At 43.5% G+C, this 20,822-nt stretch overlaps 1 protein-coding gene across 5 annotated transcripts in view; it reads left to right on the forward strand.

Annotated features, from left to right (window-relative positions):
- myo18ab (myosin XVIIIA b) overlaps positions 1-20,822 on the forward strand; it is a 157,522-nt gene that overhangs the window by 100,794 nt on the left and 35,906 nt on the right. For all 5 annotated transcript variants that reach the window (XM_085794828.1, XM_085794829.1, XM_085794830.1 and 2 more), the window contains 7 exons: positions 1,697-1,825; positions 11,251-11,394; positions 13,759-13,848; positions 13,977-14,096; positions 17,936-18,047; positions 18,994-19,121; positions 20,458-20,612. In XM_085794828.1, the coding sequence (XP_085650954.1) occupies positions 1,697-1,825; positions 11,251-11,394; positions 13,759-13,848; positions 13,977-14,096; positions 17,936-18,047; positions 18,994-19,121; positions 20,458-20,612 (878 nt within the window). The remainder of the gene's footprint in view (positions 1-1,696; positions 1,826-11,250; positions 11,395-13,758; positions 13,849-13,976; positions 14,097-17,935; positions 18,048-18,993; positions 19,122-20,457; positions 20,613-20,822) is intronic.

Genomic DNA, 20,822 nt, shown 5'->3' on the forward strand with positions numbered 1-20,822 from the left:
GACACACTGGAGAGTCTGTTAAAGAATCTAGAAGAGAAACGAGTGAAATTATCCAAGATCTACGGTGAGAAATGTTGATATAAACACAGAGTGAACACTCAGAGATGCTCGCAGGACCCGTGTGATGGGCAGCTGTGCCCGAGAGCGTCCGAGGGTCAAGCAGAAACATCAAAACACCCACACCCATCGCTTTGTGTGTAAAAATGCTGAGTTCCGTGTGGCGTCTTGTCAGGTTCCTGTTTCCCAGCGACAGCGGCTTCAAAAGAGCAGCAATTTTATCACATTAGCTTCCCGGATTGACTCGTTCCCCGCTCCGCCACCACTTCTCTCTGCATAATGTGTCGAGTGTTGAGCTCCGGGCGCCAATTGACCCACATCAAATAGTTGATGTGTGTAACACCACACCGTGCAGCCGTAGACAGATATATAGGCCTAGTGGAGATAAAAACTGGATCAGATGTGACGTCTTCACTCTGCTCTAGTTGCTGCTGCATCTGTGTTCACACCACCACCGTGCTTTTAGACGTTTGTTGCCGAGGTGTTTTTCCTTTTTTTAGATTTGCAAGAAGACTGACTTTATTCTCCGTTGGTAAAAAGTTTGGAGGCAACAAAGTGATGGAGGTGAATTCAGAAGCAGCTCTGTTCCCATTCACCAGATGATACCTGAAAGTGATTGGCTATTGAGTTATCTGTGAAATTGTTAAGTGCAGGTTTGGCTTGTGGCCACTTAGAAGCACTCAGACATCAGGACGAAGGTCTGAACTGACACTGTCTGTGTGCCAAAGCTCTACACTTAAAGTCCACTTCAAACCCCCAAAACTTTTACAGTCTCTCAGTCTGAATGTGCAAAGTTTGAAGTCTTTGTTCAACTCAAAGTCGAAGTTTTTTTTCAAAACAGACAGAAGGATTTAGTTGGATTCAGCCGCACTCTTAACTGTTCATGTCGCGTATCTCAGGGTTCCCACGCAAGTATGGAAAATATGAAAAAGTATGGAATTTGATTTTATACATTTTATACATATTTGGGTTAAAGGGATAGTTCACCCAAAATATCAAATTGCACTCATTATCTACTCACCCTCATGTCGACTAAGGGCTGGGAGAAGTTTCAGAGTTATCCGTGGCTTCTCTGAGTTATAGGGGGTCTCGGTGTAGCAGTGCATGTCCATATAATGGTTGCAAATGGATACCCCATTTCTTCATAACAAAAAGACACACCAAAAAACATCCAAATACCTCCATGCTGCTCGTATGTAATGTCCCTCTTGTATTGAAGCCCCGAAATGCGAAATTGTTCCGAAAAAAATTAAATAAGTCTATATTTCAAGCTTGTTTGTAGCGGAAGCTCCTCTTCCTGGTTCGTCCAATTTGGACAGACCAGGGTCCGTCCTCTCCCTGGGGCATCCAATTTGGGTGAACTATCCCTTTAATTATTTTGTATGCACTATTGTACCTAGCTACAATCTCCACATAATGGCATACACATTCAGAATAATGAAAACAAATGATTAATTTTTTTTATATTATGCACATCTATTTACTCAAATATCACAAATAATTTGTTTTTTTTTACCGAGAAGTCTGGAAATTGGGGTCTGGAAAAATATGGAATCTGGACATTTCAAATGTGTAGGAACCCTGGTATCTCCACCTTTGAGAAACGACCTCTGTGTGACTTTGTCCTTCCTGTCCCCAGGTGTTCTTCAGAGCAGGGACGCTGTCCAAGCTGGAGGAGCAGCGGGACGTGAAGACCAGGAGGAACATCTCTCTGTTCCAGGCCGCCTGCAGAGGATACCTGGCCAGACAGGCCTTCAAGAAGAGGAAGGTAAGACGCCAACATTTATGAAGAGTGTTTGTGTTTGGTAATGTTATTTCACCTTGAAAACATTGCATCGGAGGAATGTTTGTTGACGGTGGTTTTTGTCCTCCTGCCAACCTCTGACTCAACTACACGGCTCAGGTAATTAACAGAGTTTAAAGCCTCTCCCGCGTCTCTGGATATTTCCATTCTGCCGTGTAAAGAGGTAAGAAGGAGTCGCAGCTGTTGTGGCATTTGGACTCTCGAAGTTCTTAATTAACTCTTAGAGAATACTCATTTGTTGTGGCCTAAGGAAAATAACAGCGAAGTCTTGAGAGAGCGCAGAGCTGGCAGTCGTAAGATGATTTCCTCCGAGATGGAGTCGAGCCCGTCTTTTTTTTTTATTTTCTGGTGGCTTCCTGTCGCTCCACTCGTCCTCCTCCCTGATGGACGGATGCGTCGGTGTCCCACAGACTCCTGAGTTTCCCCGGTGATCTGCCGTCAATCTGCCAAACCCAAACAGGCCTGAATGCTGCCGCGGTTACTTCTTATAAAAGTCGGGGAAAATGGATGTTCAGGAACCTCGGTGCTCGCTCGAAGCATCAAGAGCTTGTTAGGCCTAAAGTGACTTGTTAGGACTTATAGGGATAGTTCAACATTTTGGCAAATTGGCCCATTGCCATAATCCCTGTTTTTAGAACGGCGGAGCAGAGCCGTGAGCTGCTCAGAGCTACGCTACGGAGGCTCATGGGATTTCTTGGTTTCCCTCATCAAACTCATCAAATACACAATCCAACAACTCCAAAACGCTCTGGTGGACAAGTTGTGACCTGTACATTCACCACGCTATGAGATAATAACACAACGTTACCAGACAGAGTTGTTTTAGAGGGTAACGTTGTGTTATTATCTCATAGCGTGGTGAATGTGCAGGTCACAACTTGTCCACCAGAGCGTTTTGGAGTTGTTGGATTGTGCATTTGATGAGTTTGATGAGGGAAACCAACAAAGAAATCCCATGAGCCTCCGTAGCGTAGCTCTGAGCAGCTCGCGGCTCTGCTCCGCCATTCTAAAAGTAGCTTGCACCGACAATTAAAGGTAACAAACCATTGGGAAGTGTTGAAGACAAGATGAAATCTAGAAGACCAAGAAAAGCTTCACACAAAATCAGACCTCACATGACTTCAGAAGATCTGCGGGAGGTTTTATCTAGAGCCTTACCTCAATGGTCAATGTCCAAGGTCTGTAAAGAAACATCTGGATTAGACTGGACTCTTTTTGGAAACGAGCTCTGAGCTTTGGCCACAAACACCAGTCAAGGTGTGTTTTGGTGGAAAATCATGACCTGAAGACTTTTTCAACGTTGGGGTTGGCGTCGGTTCCTTTAGGGGTCGAGTGGGAAACAGATTGTTGGTGTAGACGTCCTGCAGTCAGTCAAGAGAGTTGAAGCTAAAAGAGCCTTGATTCTACAACACTCCTCAACATACACCTATAGAAACACATCTCCTCCTCCTCCTGGGAAGATTTCAAACAAGATCAGATCTCTGAGAACTGAAACAATCTGCAGCAGAACAGTGAGACTCTCTGGGTTTAAAAACATAAGATGCAATTACTCTCCAAGTTTCTTTTTTTTCAGTTTCTTAATGAAATAAAACACAATGTTTCATTAAGTTTAATGTTTTAATGTGTGTTTGCTGCTGCTGCTGCGGCTCCATTTACCTTTCACTTCAATAATCAACAGAAATATGTAATTTGCCCAAACACCTGTTCATCTACTTAGTCATGCAATTATCCAATCAGGCAATCATGTGCACAGCATTAAATCCTGCAGATACAGATACACAGCTCCCCTTCAGTTAATGTTCACAGTAGACGTCAGGATGTACACACAGAGCTCTTTATTAGAAACACCATGGCGATAGCAGTAGAGGCCTCTGCACACCAAGTCCTTTATTTTCGTATGTTTTTCTAATCCGTCACACCTTACACACTGAGTCTGATGCGTTTTTATAACTATGTGTAACCCATGTAGATCTCACTCTGTATTTGTAAAAAATAAATTAAATATAAAAATAAAGTGTTGTGTCCATCCAACCCTGAAAGGACGTCAAGAGGAGATCTGCTTCTAAATGAGCTGCAGAATTAGAATCACTTCCATAGTTAATTTTAGGATGTCAGTGGTCCACTTTGATAGATTATTGATTATTAGCTCTACTGGAGCCACACATTAAACAGAAGACGACCAATTTCCATGATCCTGAACAGCGGTGTGATTGGTCAGAAAGGCTTTTTTACAAAAAACAAAGAAAGTTCCGAAAACTTTAATGACGGACAAAGGTTTCGGAGTCGGTATATAAACATGATCAACAGCATAAACATGAGGTCGAACGTATTTACAAACATGCATCAATTTCAGATGAAAAAAAAAAAACGGACTTGGTGTACAAAGGCCTTAAAGTCGCTTTTCCACTATTTTGCTAACCCTCCTCTCGACCATGTGCATTTGTTTTCAACGAAGCTGGCAAAAAATCAGGCCATGGAGCGGTGGATAATGTTTTTTATCATCTACCATGTTACCATGTGTATATCTGTGTAGTCTTATCTGTCATAAACAAGAGATTACGGGTTACGGGGCGCGTTACGTTTGTGTGGCGGTGTCGCCATGGAGACGAGAGCTGGGACACCGGGTCGGAGGCTCTGATCTTACAAGGTTGGTTTTCAGCCAAGAGACGCTAGGTGGAAGGCAGAGAGCCTCCATTCTCCCTGGAACTATAGTTACAAGTCACTGATTTAACCAGAACTAGGACTCTGGAGCTGCTTAATTAAGGTAAAAATGTAGCGTAGCCACGGGGAAAATCCTACATAGTTCCCCTTTAAGACGTGAGCCACCCAGAGTTGAACCTGAAATTACCTCGCTCACCTCAAAACTCCTCGTCTATCATAGCTCAGGCCTCTGAGTCGCTTCAGAGGCGGGCGCGGGCACTTGATGTTGTTGTGAGTGTGGTTTTGTAAAGACCGTCGTGACATTTCAGATTTATTAGACGCTTCAGAGTGGAATGAGAAAGACTTCAAACCCAAGGAGAAGCTTTTACACTGTGGCCAAATGAGCTTTTTGGATGCTTTACAAGTTACCCTTGTAGAGGACTTTGTCTGTCTTCGCAATTTTCTTCTCTCTGCACTCTGTTGGTCTATTGTGTGTGTATGTGTGTGTGTGAGAGAGAGAGAGACTCTTTGTGTGTACAAGAGTGTGTGTGTGTATGTGTGAATGTGTTGTTCCACCAGAGTGAGCCTGACAAGTGGAAACATTGCCGCCGTGCATTGACTGCCTCTTAAAGATGCCAGTGGGGATCTGTTGACTTTCTCTATCTGTGTGTGTGTGTGTGTGCGTGTGTGAGTGTGTGCGTGCGTGTTACTTCACAGAAGTTTTGATGTTGCTTGTGGAAGTTTTATACACAGTTTTTTGTATATCTAGTGTGTGTGTATGTGTGTGTGTTTGTGCACTCTGGGTCCCTGTCCTCCACTCATTACCATTTTGGTTTATTCTTCCTTGCCGCGCTGGGCTCAGGCCTGCCAACTGAAATTACTTTTCAAGGGCATTTGGGTTTCACTTCACTCCTCTGTCGCCCCTGAACGCCTCAGCTGGAGCCGCCGCTCTCGGGGCGAATCGTCGTCTCCTGTTAACTGTCGTCATGTGGAACTGAGTTCACGTCTTTGAGGCCGCAATGAAGACCAAGTGGCTGTTAAAGTTGGTTGAACAGAAAGTTTAATCCGTCGTATTCCTCTGTTAATGACGTGATTGTTCTTTTTATTTTTATTTTTTGTAATAGTTTTTTAGCCTCAGTTCTGGTTCTGGTCTGGTTGCTCTTGCATTTATTTTCAGTAGGTTGGACTATTGTAATTGTGTCTTTGTTCTGTTAACACTGGTAATCTCTACTCCTCGTCTGCTCCAATCACATGCGGCGTACCCCAGGGTTCCATCTTAGGCCCCATCCTATTCGCCCTATACTTGCTCCCTCCATTTTCCAAAAACAATATCTCATATCATTGCTACGCCGATGATACACAGTTATATCTCCCACTCGAACCCAGTCATAGCAACAACTCCACCTTGGAGTCCATTCTTGACTGCCTCCAAGATGTCAAACTATGGTTGGTAAATAACTATCTCCAATTAAATTTTGGCCCCCCAAACCTCTCCAAAGGTATAATAAATCACTTCCCCCTGGCACTCAATCTTCATACCCATGCCAGAAATCTTGGGGTGATCTTTGATCAAGATTTAGAATTTGATAAACAAATAAACTCTGTGGTGAAAAGTTTGTTTTTCCAATTACGAAACATTGCCAAACTTAAATCAGTTCTCTCCCTCTCTGACCTTAAAACAGTTGCCAACACCTTGATTACCTCTAGGCTGGATTAGTGCAACTCACTCAGCCAGACATCTCTATCCCGCTTACATTTGGTTGAGAATTCTGCTGCCAGATTGCTAAAAGGAACTAGCGTCCCTTCATTGGCTCCCCGTCAAGTACAGGACAGAGTTTAAGGTTCTTTTATTTGTTTTTCAAGCACTACATGTCCTGGCCCCCCAATACATTTGCTACCTACTCTCCCCCCTTTCCAACCCCAGGACTCTTAGAGCCTCGAATCAGCTGCTCGTGACCGTTCCCCGGTCTAGGCTACGAGGAAAGGGCGATCGTGCCTTTGCTGTTGCAGCCCCAAAGCTATGGAACAGCTTTACCCACATCAATCAGATGTTCCTCCTCTGCAGCTACCTTTAAGGCAAACCTCAAAACCTTTATGTTTTCCCAGGCCTTTAAAGGTAGGGTCTGGAGTTTTGTTCGTTGCAGTTTGTAAACAAGACATTGAAACTGGGCCCCTCCTCTCGGGCTAAGCTGTGTAGCCTCCTGCCCCAGACAGCAGCAGTTGTCATGACAACAAAGGAAAGGAAATACAGTCTGAGTGAAGCTCTGGAGCCGTGGGCCGATTAGCCGACCGTCACCAACACCGGGAGCCTCCGTGTCATGTTTTTATGCCGTTGTGGTGAACTGGGAAGCGGGTGTTAGCGGCGGATGCTAACTGCTACCGCTAGCCGAAGTTAGCATCGAGCTAGCTCACTACAACGGCCCTCATACTTGTTACCAGTGTCGGTGACGGTCGGGAATCGGTCAGCGGCTCCAGCGCTTCACTCAGACTGTATTTCTTTTTCTTTGCAGTCCTGACTGCTGCTGAGAGAGAGAGAGAGACTCGGTAGCATCAGACAGCTAGTGCGGCTAGCAGGCCTGAGCCTCCTACTCTGCTGCACGTAGCTTCACCTGAGCCCGGTCACTGGCTGGAGAGAAAACACCGACTCTCTCGCCATAGATATCTATGCTCTCTCGCGACTCTCTCGCTCTCCACCCAGAAACGTCCCCGTGCATAACAAAACAGAGCAAAAGACCAAAATACAGGCCGGGGGAGGGGGCACTGCAGACACAGCCCCCACCACACAGGACTAGAAGCCCATAGGTGATGATTAAGACGGATTTTATTTGTACAAGGCTAATGTTTATTTTGGGGCACAAAACTCCAGCCCCAACCTTTAAATGTCCCTGATGGTCTCAAGTGTGTGTCTTTTTTTTCTTCTCATTTTTTCTGGTTATGCTAGCCATGGCTATTTTGTACAGCACTTTGTTTGTAATTTTGTGATCACTGAACTGTACAGCACTTTGGCCAACTTTGGTTGTTTTTAAATGTTCTTCATAAATAAACTGATTTGATTTGATTTGATTTATAGGTCTAAACAAAAAGTCAATTAGACAGCTGTAGCTGATCCAAACAAACACCAGGAAACTGGACCGGTCCTCAGATCACGACACTGTGAGTCAAAGGACAGACAGAACGGTCTTGGGCCAAAGTAAATGCTTTAGATATGAAGCATCAAGGTTGTCTGGGACGAGTCTGCAGTGTGTTCCCAGAACCAAACAAAGTGAAAGTGAAGCAGCATTCAGTTATTCCGCTCCTCACTCCCTCTGCCATGGAGACACAGCAGCCCAGTGATAGGACGGTTTGGTGACTCAAGTCCCAGAGGAAAAGAAAGGACAGATAGACAGACAAGGTGCAGGCCCTGCTCAGCGTTTAGAAGATGAGATCCAGAGGGAGTTGCTATCGGCGGTGAAAAAGATCTTGGTGGTCAAAATATATTCTTATCTCCTCCTGCTTCAGACCTTCTGCTTTGGATCATTTAAATCGGAGCTGAACGTCTCTGACCCCAGATCTGTTCCCGAGGAGCCAAAACACAGATTTATTTATTCCCTAGTTTTTGTTTGATCACTGAAACTTTACTTCATTACCGCTGCTCTCTAAATAAAACCATCTCAGCCTTGTCTTCCTTTAATTGGAGGAAGTTTTTCCTCGTATCCAGAGATGAGCTGGAGGCTCTGCACAGTGCACACACACATACAAACACCACACACACACACACACACACACACACACTCCGACAGCGTTGTCATTGCACTGCAGTGTTTTCTTGTAATAGAATCTGTTTTTAAATGAACATTTAACACAAAAGGAATCCGAGAGAAAACGGGTTCAACGACATCTAATCATGACAGGAAAGCAGGAAGTGCAGTAAATATATATGCAAAACCACGGGGCAGTGGAGGGGTGAGGGAACTCTGGGAGAAATCAAATCAAAACTTTAATTTGTTTTGTGCTGAGTCATTGTTTAGTCGCTGATATTTAAAATTAAATAAATAAATTAAAAAAAACACTCGGAAAGGTAGATTTAAATCTGCTCAGGAGCCACAACACAGACTCAATTAGTTTGTTCCTCCATCTAGTCTGTCTGTCTGCTCTGGGGAACCTCCCCCGTTTCCTCCCCCCTCCTCCTCCACCACAGCCGCCGCCTGGGGGGGCAGCGTTCAAAGCTCTCCGAAAAAATAAATGAGAAGTGGAATGAGAAAAGGGAGGAAGGAGGGAAAGCAGGAGAAAGAGATGTTGGAGCAGAGTGGGAGAGAGATCCTGCGGCGGCACCGAGGCCCCGCGGTCTCTCTCTCCATCTCCCGGTTCTCATGGGGGAACGGTTCAGAGCAGAGGATCATGGGGGATCCCGGCACACCGACATCAACACCGAGTCTCATTAAATAGTTCCCCGAAGACAGAAAGCAGCAACCAGGTTACTGCAGTGCAAGTAAACACACTCTGCACCTCCCGCTTTACCTGAGTGACCTGGATACCGGCGTCGGTGTCGGATCAGACGCTCGATCGAAATCATTAAAGTAAAGAAACGTCGGCTCTGCAGCTTCAAATAAACTGTGGAGAAGAAGACGCAGATCTAAACCAGAGGTTCCCAACATGATCCAGCTCCTGCCCTACTTAAAAATCTCTCTAGATCTCAGTACGGAGGCCAAATGATGCCAAATCATAACGTGGTCTGACGTTATCTGGAGCAGCAGCGCGTCATCAGGCCTTGTGGGAGAAGCAAAAATGTTACTAAATAATGATTTAATAATTGATTTTGTTTGAATTGCCATCAGGTGGATGCAAATCTGATGTACAGTAGTAGCAAAAATCTATAACTGAATAATGATCTGCAATTTGTTTTTGTTCATAACTGAAAACGATGCAGATCTAGTTGTAGTAGTTTAGTAGAAAGTTATTTATGTATTTTCTTCTTATCTTTTATTCATTCTGGGACTTTGAAAGTGGATGAATTCATGGGTTTTCTTTTGGTGAAGATGCTGTGACGCTTTTCCTTTTCTCTGTTGGATTTAATGTGGACCCAAGGAAGATTAGTCTTCATTTCAATGAAGACTAATGGGGATCCAAAATAAACAATAAACAGTAGATAAATAAATTAAAGGGACAACAAGGAGTTTTGGAAAGCAGAAGTGTTTTCACACTACATTTCCCATGAGCCTCCGCGTGCACGGTGAAATTCTTGGACCAGCGCAAGACGAATGAAAGCGAAAACATTTGCCAAGAATGTTTTTATTCATCAAGAATGAAAGTTGGAGGTTGGAAGACGATTAGATATCGTCGTAGTTCCGACCATAAACTAGCGATCCGGCGGCATTATTCCCATGAGCCGCTGGCCAACGTCCGCGAAACTGAAAGTAGGAAATGCTGGGCGAGTCGACCACTAATAATATTAACAAAATAACTATAAAGACAAAACTATATATTTATCGAAAATTGACCCATTAACAAGTGGTAACGTAGATTCATCTACATTAATATGAGACTTTTTGATAACCAAAAAAAAAAAAAACTCCCCATTGTCCCTTTTAAAGAGGAACTTAGCAAGATAATCAAACAGCTTCAGAGTAATTGTGATGGTTAAATGACTAGTTCCAGGGAGAATGGAGGCTCTCTGTCTTCCACCTAGCGTCTCTTAGCTGAAAACCAACCTTGTAAGATCAGAGCCTCCGACGCGTCAGAAACATGGACTGCTTTATGGCGCTACAACATAAACATGATCCGTAATCCGTAATCTCAGGTTCAGGTTCAGGTTTATTTTATTCATGCCCGTAGCCAGATTTACTCTGCAGTGAGTTATTCATCCCTCCATACAGATAGACCTCAGGACACACGCAACAGCATGCAGTATAAACAAACCAAAAAAGAAAAATGCTAAAAAGTGCTCAAGGCTCCACCAATGAAAAGACCCAAAAGATAAAAGCTCAATTAGAAGCAATACAACTATCAATAAAAGCTCTAAATTCATTAAAATGAATTCCGAATAGATTGTTAATATTGACATACATTAACATACAGTGAAAATATGCACCCTAAAACTGTAGGGGAGCACACTTGCATAGTTCCCCTTTAACAATCCAACTGTGCATCGCCATCAACAAACTTTATTCACATTTATTTTTTTCTCTCAAGATTGTTTTTTGTTCAATTTTAGAAGAGGAGCAGGTCAGCACCTCCGCCTTCGCCTCAAACCCAGAACCAGAACCAGAGCTGCTGTGTGTGAGTCTCTGGGCCACAGTGAAACCTTCAGTCCGGCTGAACTATGTTTTATTTTAGTACCTTTTTATTTTATTATTCATGTCCATGTAAACTGCTGCAGAGCCTCAACCTGCGTCTCTGACTTTAACATCCTGCATGATGAACATTTCCAGCCTGTGACTATCTACTGTATCCCTGCTCTCCTCCTGTCTTGGTCTGTTGGCTCTGTGGGCATGGCAACACGCTGTCATGGCGACGAGGGAGCTTGAATTAGAGCAGTAAAAGGCAGGAGGACTGATGACTGATGGACGGATGGATGGAAGCGTGTGAAGGAACTGTTAAAGACGTCCAGAGAAAGAAAACTGAACTCTCCAGAGCCTCGTTAAAAAAAAAAGTTTGACGCAACAAAGAGTTGGACACTATGGACGTCCATACACTTCTACACACATGTGACTCTGCCTAATGTGTGTGTTTCTCTGTGTGTTTCTGTGTGTGTGTGTCTGTGTGTGTGACAGATCCAGGACCTGGCCATCCGCTGCATCCAGAAGAACATCAAGAAGAACCGCGGGGTGAAGGGCTGGCCCTGGTGGAAGCTCTTCACCACCGTCAGGCCGCTGATCGAGGTGCAGCTGACGGAGGAGCAGATCCGCGGGAAGGACGTACGTATTTTTTATTTTTTATTTTTTTTTATTTTGCACGAACGTATCAATTAAAACAGCATGAACAATCATCATGACTGGGATGTGCAAAGGGGAGGTATGAAAACCTCAGTCACATATTCAAAAACCAAATTTGTTACAAGTTAAAAACAAGAACATAGGGAAGAATTAAACAATAACAAAAAATATGTTGAAAAGTAAGTGATTAAACAGTAAATATAAGGAAGTAAGGACAAATACATGAATGAGTGAATAATACAAAACAACTGATGGACTGATGTGTTTTTTTTTTAAGGCTGCAACTCCACAGAAGAGTTTTATTAGTTGAGTTTCAGGGTCTGTGGAGAAAAGAGCAGTGAGTTCACTGAGATAAAATACTGCATCAGATCAGATTATTATACTCATTTATGATGGACTCCAACTGCATGCAGAACACAGCGTATAACAGTACAGTAAAAAAATATATAAAATATGCATCATGATCGGTGGTTTGCAGGTGACGTCATGTGCAACCTTCACCACTGCAGATGGGGGGGGGGCAGGAAGAGTTGTGTTGAAAGGAAAAACTTACACAAAAGCCTAAGTTTTGTGAAGTCTCTACGGCTGAACCAGCTGGTCAGACCAGGGGGAAAAAAAACAAGAGCTACTTTTGAGAACACACAAAGGGGCAATTAACTCATTCAGTGCCAAAGCTTTAATCCTGGTGCCAGCAATTTAGACCATTGTTGACGTTCTGCTTCAGATGGGGATAAACTGTTTATTTCTACATGCCTTCGGTCTTAAGCAATCCCGAGCCGAACAGTGGCCAATTTTCATCTACATCCCTGTTTGTTTTTTCTAGAAATGGAGATGCAGTGCAGCGTCTTTTATGAAATATGTCGTGTAAGATAAATATTGTTGTTTTATTCACAAAACCATCATGGGGGGCGCTACAAAACAACAATAACACAAATACTGCTAGACCAGGCTGCTCGGCTCCAGCTGGGTGAAAGTGGAGCGGCTGTGCTACAGTCAAACTCTTTTTTCTCAGATATTTTGCATAAAAACACACAAACAAATCACGTCAGGATTGGAGCTGAACGTGCTCACTAACCAGTGGTACCAAGCCGTAACAATATAAGGCGGTCGATTTAAAGATATGGGCTGTTTTATTCAGCCGTGTTTGGCGCCTAGAGGGCTGCATGCACCACTGATTGGACCTGATGCGGCAACCAGCAAAAGCCAAATTATGATAAAAATGTCCAAATCATGAGTTTTCATGAGTTTTTGATCGTCGTTCTGTTCATCATAGAGTTCCCAAATTCACACATGAGGTGTGTTAGAGTGCCTATATTCTTAATTTTAAAAAAAAAATCAAAAAACGTAAAATTACGTGAGTTGGACAGGTTGGACAGCGCTCGGCTACGATAAGTAAGCAGGTAAATTCACAAAGACGGAGTTTGACCGGCCATTCATCTCAGGAGACCGGCTGCTCGCCTTTATTTGGATAAACTGACACGTTGGGGATTGAAACCATAGATATAAACACGGAGATGCTACCTCTGAAGCTGCTGCCGCCATCTTGGACATCGTGTATATATCTATGATTTAAAGTCCCCCCTCCAACAATCCTTTTTGGTTATTTTAAATCATTCTCTGTGGTCTTTAAATTGTGATTATGAAGTTTGTAGCCAAAATCACAAAACCTGTGCCATTTCCCAGGGCTCTCCTTCTCCACAGCACCAGCAGCTCATTAGCAATGCGCCTCTGAGTGGTGGGCGGAGACTGCGCTGCCATTGGTTCAGAGCAATTTGAAGGCAGAAATACTCAGAAATGAAATTTTGCACTTACTTTTCTGCTGATATGTGGCTCTAATGTCAGAAAAATGCCACAGGAACATGTGAAAAGCACAAAAAACACGATTTTCATCGAAGGGGGTCTTTAAACTGTTAGTTTCGTTTGTACTCGCTGTTCGTCACTCTGCGTGTCACCGGAATCACGTGACTCCAAACCACAACACAATACACTAAAACATGTCGGTGTTCCATCGTATTTCAAACATAAACACTGCAAAAAATCACCTTGACGAGTCTTTTGTTGTAAATGTAACAGGCAACACTAATAATATTATAAGTTTCCAGCAGTTTCCACATTTTATCATTGAATTACCTGGGATTTTCACCACAAGACGATGAGGGTTTGTATCAAAGATTTTAAATGTGAAGATTTGTTTAGTGTTATTTTTTTAAATATTTAATCAGTCTCAGTCAGCAGGAGAGCAGGTGACACGCAGGAGAAGTTAGAAGTTAGATGACGCTGACTCAGCAGAAACACGTTTTTGAATGTGCTGATGAGTCTGATGGTTTCGCTCCGTCTGCTCCTCAGGAGGAGATTCAGCATCTGAAGCAGAAACTGGAGAAGGTGGAGAAAGAGAGGAACGAGCTGAGACTCAACAGTGACCGTCTGGAGAGCCGGGTACGCACACACACACACAACACACACACACAGACACACACACACAGGTACAGAAGACTACACTGCTCTTGACAGATACAATCTTACAGGGTTTTTACAAGAAAACTGTTTGTGTGTGTGTGTTGCAGATCACAGAGCTGTCGTCAGAGCTGGCTGATGAGCGAAACACCGGGGAGTCGGCCTCCCAGCTGCTGGAGACGGAGACTTCTGAGAGACTCCGTCTGGAGAGAGACATGAAGGAGCTGCAGGTAGAGACCGGAGTTATTCTCTTCTCTTTCAAACACACACACACACACACACACACACACACACACACACACACACACACACACACACACACAAACATATCACACGTGTACAATAAGACAGGAGGTGTGTTTGTCAGACGGAGGAACATGGGGAACTCGGGTTCAAATGGAAGTTGAAGACGGCTCCACCCACTCATGTTGGTTCATGCACAGGTGACAGGTGAAGGCCACGCCCCCCTCTGACATCACACACTGAGGTCACACCCAGAGCCGTACAGAACGAATCACCTTGTTGTTTACATCTACTACCGGGTAGAAAACCAGCACGTAATTTGAATGAGAACAGTAGTAACGAATGAGAGTTTAGCTTTAGTATATATCACGCAACTATCACCGTTTAGACAAATCTGAAATGATTGAAGAAACATTACAATTTCTGTGTGTGTGTTTTGTGTTGCTTTGTGTTGTATTTATTCAGTTTGGGGGAATCACAGTGTCTAGAAAGCATCAACTGACAGGGAAAGCTAACGGTGGTAGCTAAGCTAACGGCGGTAGCTAAGCTAACATCAGGACATCAGCTGTTAAAACCCTCCCGTTGTCGGACACGACATGAAACTACTCCAGTTAGCTCAGTCATGTTGTAACTCAGATATCTGCTGGAGAAAATATTTTTTCATGGACCGTTTATTGAGTCACTGAGTTATTAAAGTTAAACAGGTAGCTAACCGTTAGCCCGGCTAATCTCTGATAACCATGACTAATTACAAAAACGTGCACACATAAATAGTAATGTTTGTCCAATCATTGGTTTTATAAACTTTACAAACATTAGATTAGTCTAAACGGTGAAATAGTGACATGAAAAATTATATATATATATAGCGAAACTCTCATCCGTCACTATTGTTTTCATGCTGGTTTTCTAGCTGGAAGTACAGTAGTTGTAAACAACAAGGAGATTCAAAGGTTACGACACAAAGGAGTCAGAAAAATCGTTAGTTGTTGGTAGGGCTACCCCCGACCAAAGATTTTCTTGATCGACCAATAGGTCGTCATTCATGGCGATTAGTCGACTAATCAACACACGACTTCCTGTATCTGGCCCTTCAAATTAAAAGCCCTATAGCCTTTCATATTCAGTTCAGTCATATTGATTTTGACTGTTTGTTTTTTTGTCCTGCGACCAATCAACCAATTAAATTTTGGTCGGCTAATAACTTTTTGGTCGACCAGTGCTTGGGGTCAGCCCTAGTTGTTGTTTTTTTAACTCAGAGTGAGCTGCTCCACCGTCGCCATCTTGGCAGCGCCTGACTCCCAGATAATCCAAATATAGACAAAGTGGTGAGGCCAAGACTCTGGTTAATGCCGGTTTGCGCTCTCCTGCCAGTGTAGAGGCTACAGTCCTCACTGCAGATGGCGAGTTCGAATCCCTTTCCTGCATGTCATTTCTCCCTCCCCATTTCCTGTCTCTCTTTTAGATATATTAAAAAGAAAAGATAAAAAGAAAAAAACATAAACAAACTGATGATACAAATAAAATTAGATTTAAAAAAAGCTCAGAAACCTCTCAGTGGCTCCAGCTGCCCCCGCAGCAGGAAGTCAGAAAGTAGAAAACTTATTTTTAAAATCAAAGCAGGAAGTTTAAGAGGACGCGGTCGTCATGGAGATGTGATATGAGATGACAGGACGTTAAAGCCGACAGACGTTGATGTGACTGACACTAAACACACTTCAAAAAGAGGCTGAAATTAAACTTTCAGATCCCTGAGCGTTGAATTGAAGTTTTGAGGCCGGGCTTTTATTTTGAAAAGTCTTCCCCATATGTATATATATAGTATATATATATGTTTCCTCCAGAGCAGCAGCAGCAGCAGCCATTACCTCCACCACTGGACTGTGTAGGTTGTGTATATTTAATATAAGTGTGGTATTAAACCCGAGCCCCGTCCTCATGTGCACCCTCTGTATAATCTCCCATCAGCCACTGCTGCTCCGCTGACACCTGTCACACTGTCACTCAGACGTGGACACGCTGCTGTCTCCACGCCGCTCTCTGTTCCTCTGTTATCTCCCAGCAGCCTCTCTGTCTGTCTCACACACACACACTCTCACACACACACACACACACACACACACACACACACACACACACACACACACACACTGTGACGGCTGTAATTGTGAAATCACGTTGTCAGGCTGTTTCTCCCCCACCGCTCCGCTCCGTCCATTTAGTTTCCATTTGACACTTTTGACATGAGTTGTTTCTCAATTTTTATGTGTGTGGGGGGAGGAGGGGAGGGGAGGAGGGGCATTTAGATAGATTCATCCAGTGACTGCTCACTCACACACACACACACACACACACACACACAGAGCTAAGTGGATGAGGGAGGGGAGAAGGGGGGCTCTGTACAAATTGCCCAGCTTGTAGAAATATTTCTCTTCCTGTGTGTGCGTGATGGAGAGCTGCGGCGGCGGCGGCGTGGTGGAGCAGTGGGTGTGTTCAGACACGGTGTCTCGATCTCGGTCTGATCTCCTTTAAACTCACACCTCTGCCGCCCCCCACCCCCAGTGTGCAGTGCATGCTGGGATACTATGAGGTCCGGTCAAAGTGGTGACGTCGGCTCCTTGTGCAGCCGTTGTTAAACCTGGTGGAGCTCTGTGCCCGGCTGTCGCCTAGCAACGTGGCCTCTGCTTCCTGTTGGGCTGTTTCCACTGGAGGTCGACTGATGGAGATTATTTTTTATATATGTAACGATTAATCGGCCGATATCTAAGACTGAAATCATCACAAGTCAAGTCCTCAATCAATCAATCAAAAACTTTATTTATCCCCAAGGGGCAATTAAAAGCAGCATGTAGAGCAGCAAGCTTAATAAAAACAAAAACAAGAAGATAAATATAAAATAATAAATTAATAAATAGTCTCTAGACATATAGTGTACGTAACACTGTTTGACCCTTTTGTCCCTCATCACCTCCTGTAGAAACCACCATGACAGCACAGGAAGCTTCACTTCCTTGATAAAGGAGTTTATTTATTATATCCCAAAGTTTCCGAACATCATTTATGGTCAAAACCGGAAGCCGGTTTTAAACACGCAATTTGTGTGATATCCATTGTTAAAAGCTGGTGTGATGATCCATGCGTTTTACAGATTTTCATCAGGGGAAAAAAAAAAATCTACCTAATCTATCTAAAAAGACTACCGAAACCATGGAAACGTAAGCATAAAATTCCACCGGAAGAGCAAAACCGGCTTACGTTTTTGACGTTCGGAAAAAGGTGGATATGATAACTTTGTTAAAATTCTTAAAACTAAGGAACTCAAAAGCGTTGGGCTCTGTCACTGTTTTTAAATCAGATGTTGCACTTCCTTCAATCTGTCCCTCATCATTTCATTTTTACTTATTGAACTATTGTTACAGTATTTATTCGTATTACTGCTTGTAGCTACTTGTAATTTTGCTGCTTCTTGGCCAGGTCGCTTTTGAAAAAGAGATTCCATATCACAATAAGCTTTACCTGGTTAAATAAAGGTTTAATAAAATATAATCATAAAATATATTATATATAGATTATTTATCTACTTATTTTAATATTCTTATCTATGATGGAGTATTAGCGCCACATTGAGGGGGAAAAAATCACAGACTTTGAGAATAATTCATAATATTACAAGAATTAAGTGGCGATTTTATGAGAAAAAAGCAGAGATTTCACCTGTTCACCTGGTCCCTGATTCAACCTCTGGATCCAGATGTGCTGATGACGTCATCACTGCAGCTGCTTCATGTCTCTCTCTCTCTGTCTCTGTGTCTCTCTCGTCCTCCAGACGAAGTTCGACAGCATGAAGAAGCAGATGGACTCCATGGAGATGGAGGTGATGGAGGCTCGACTCATCCGGGCGTCGGAGCTCAACGGAGAGATGGACGACGACGACACGGGTCAGACACACACACACAAACACACACAGTGAATATAATGTTCCTGCCACGTCTTCATCAGGTGGTGAACTTTTCTCAGTTGCCATGACGATAAAGAGGCTCAAACTTTGGTATTATTCAGAGCATTTTTGAAAAAAACAAGGAAAAATAGTTCAACTAATCATTTTATTTTTCTCTCCTTGTTCATCACTAAATAATTATCCAGGAAAAATAACTTTTTTCTCTTCTGTAGTTTAGAAAAAAATTCATATTTGTTTTGTGGCAAATGTTTCTTTTATGTCGTCTCCGACTTAATTGATCATTTTCACCGTTGAATCAAACACAACTTCAGTCTGACAAAGTGTCGGTCGCTGTGGAAACAACAACACGGGTATCGACTAACGCAGCTTCTATATTGTTCACACACAACGAGTGTATCGATGAAAATCAAAGGAACCACGATTAAAACACAATCTGCCGACGGGAACAGATGAACCTGACAGTCTGTGTGTGTGTCTGTGTGTGTGTGTCCACTCAGCACACACACACACACACAGATGTAGTAATACTCCACTCAGGGAGAGAGCAGCTCAGCAGCTACGGGGGGTCGTCGTCCGCCCGCCGCTTCACAAAGGCCAAGAAAAAGAAACAAAAAAACCAACAACAGCTCAGTGTGAAGCTTCAGAAATGGATCAGTTAAAAGTGAAAACCGTAGCGAGGGCCCGTCGCCATGGCGCCCCGCGGTCCGGCCACCGGCGGCCCCCCTTTTTGTGACGAACTGGAAATTGAATGTTGAAAAGTGGCTTTTTATTGTCGCAATAGTTTTGAACTCGGCTTCGCTTGTTTGTGCCCAGACGTGTGTTGTTTTTACTCAGCGACACAACAACATGAGTGTTTAGATGAATGTGAGTGTGTGTGACGGTAACGTGTCGTGTCGTGTCGTGTCGTGTCGTTGTGTGTGCGACAGGAGGAGAGTGGAGGCTGAAGTACGAGCGAGCCATCAGGGAGATCGAGTTCACCAAGAAGCGGCTGCAGCAGGAGTTTGACGACAAGCTGGAGGTGGAGCAGCAGAACAAACGGCAGCTGGAGAGGAGGGTGAGCACACACACACACACACACACACACACACACACACACACACACACACACAGTTTCGAAGCAGAATTGACTCCATCAATCAATCTCTCTGTCACCTAGGCGACAGCAAAGGCCTCAGATGACTCTTCTTAAATTTTTCACCCATTCAGCGAAATCTATCTCAGTTTGGGCATCACACACGTTCTGATGTTTTTCTAGGGGTCATGTTGTTAAAGGGATAGTTCAACATTTTGGCAAATTGGCCCATTGCCATAATCCCTATAGTTTTAGCAGTAGGTTCGTTACCTTTAATTGTCGGTGCAAGCTATTTTTAGAACGGTGGAGCAGAGCCGCGAGCTGCTCAGAGCTACACTACGGAGGCTCATGGGATTTCTTGGTTTCCCTCATCAGACTCATCAAATACACAATCCAACAACTCCAAAACGCTCTGGTGGACAAGTTGTGACCTGCACATTCACCATGCTATGAGATAATAACAGAACGTTACCACACAGAGTTGTTTTAGAGGTAAATTCATGCAAAACCGCTGATGTGCGTTGCCTTCAGGCAGTTTTTCATCAAGCAGTCTCTGGATTTCCCTCTAAAACAACTCTGTCACTAATGTTACATGATTATTTCATAGCGTGGTGAATGTGCAGGTCACAACTTGTCCACCAGAGCGTTGTGGAGTTGTTGGATTGTGTATTTGATGAGTTTGATGAGGGACAGGGGACCTGGACCGTTCACCTCCATTGTGTTCACTGAGCAGCTCACGTCTCTGCCCCGCTGATCTCAAAACAACATGCACCGATAATTAAAGAGAACGAACCTACTGCTAAGACTATAGGGATTATGGTGAGAGGAGGGTTTGCCAAAAATGTTGAACTATCCCTTTAAATACCCAATCTACAATTTAACACCAATTCTCAACTTTTTATGTCTGTTACCAAGCAACAGATGTTACTTTTCTCACTTCATCCTGCTCAGGTGTTTTTGTAAGTTTCTCATTGAAACAAAAAAACACAAAAAAAACCTTTTAAAACCTTTAAAACATGAAGCTTTACGCTCAGTTTGTTTCTCCTAACGAGCGATTTATCACCAACACGTCGTCGTGTCTCTGAGAATAAACTCCACCTGTCGACTTGTTGACGTTGGAAAAGTGAGAGTTTGTGAGAAGTTATTAAATTTGTTTAATTCACTTCTTCAGTTTGGATAAAAATAACAAAAAAAAACATTGATTTTTCAAACTGTTCAAACTGTTAAAATGTTTTTTTTTTCAGGCTCTAACCCCAGTTACCATGGTTACCAAACAGCGATATCATGTGTGTGTGTGTGTGTGTGTGTGTGTGTGCAGATCAGCGACCTGCAGGCCGACAACGAGGAGTCTCAGAGGAACGTCCAGCAGCTGAAGAAGAAAACCCAGCGTCTGACGTCGGAGCTGCAGGACACCAAGCTGCACCTGGAGGGTCAGCAGAGCCGCAACCACGACCTGGAGAAGAAGCAGAGGAAGTCAGTACACACACACACTCACACACGGCCACGTTTGACGTGTTTTTAAAGGGATACTTCACCCAAAATCGATAATTCACCAATCATCTCCTCACCGTCATGCCAAGGAAGGGTTTGGAGAACTTTCAGAGTCATCAAAACGCTTTTGTTCCAGGGGGGGTCCGGATTTTCATATAATGGTGGATAGAGTTCACTTTTGAATGGTCCAAA

This window comes from Trachurus japonicus, chromosome 13, assembly GCF_045865225.1.
Source record: "Trachurus japonicus isolate A0001 chromosome 13, Traja_1.0".
Lineage (NCBI taxonomy): Eukaryota > Metazoa > Chordata > Actinopteri > Carangiformes > Carangidae > Trachurus > Trachurus japonicus.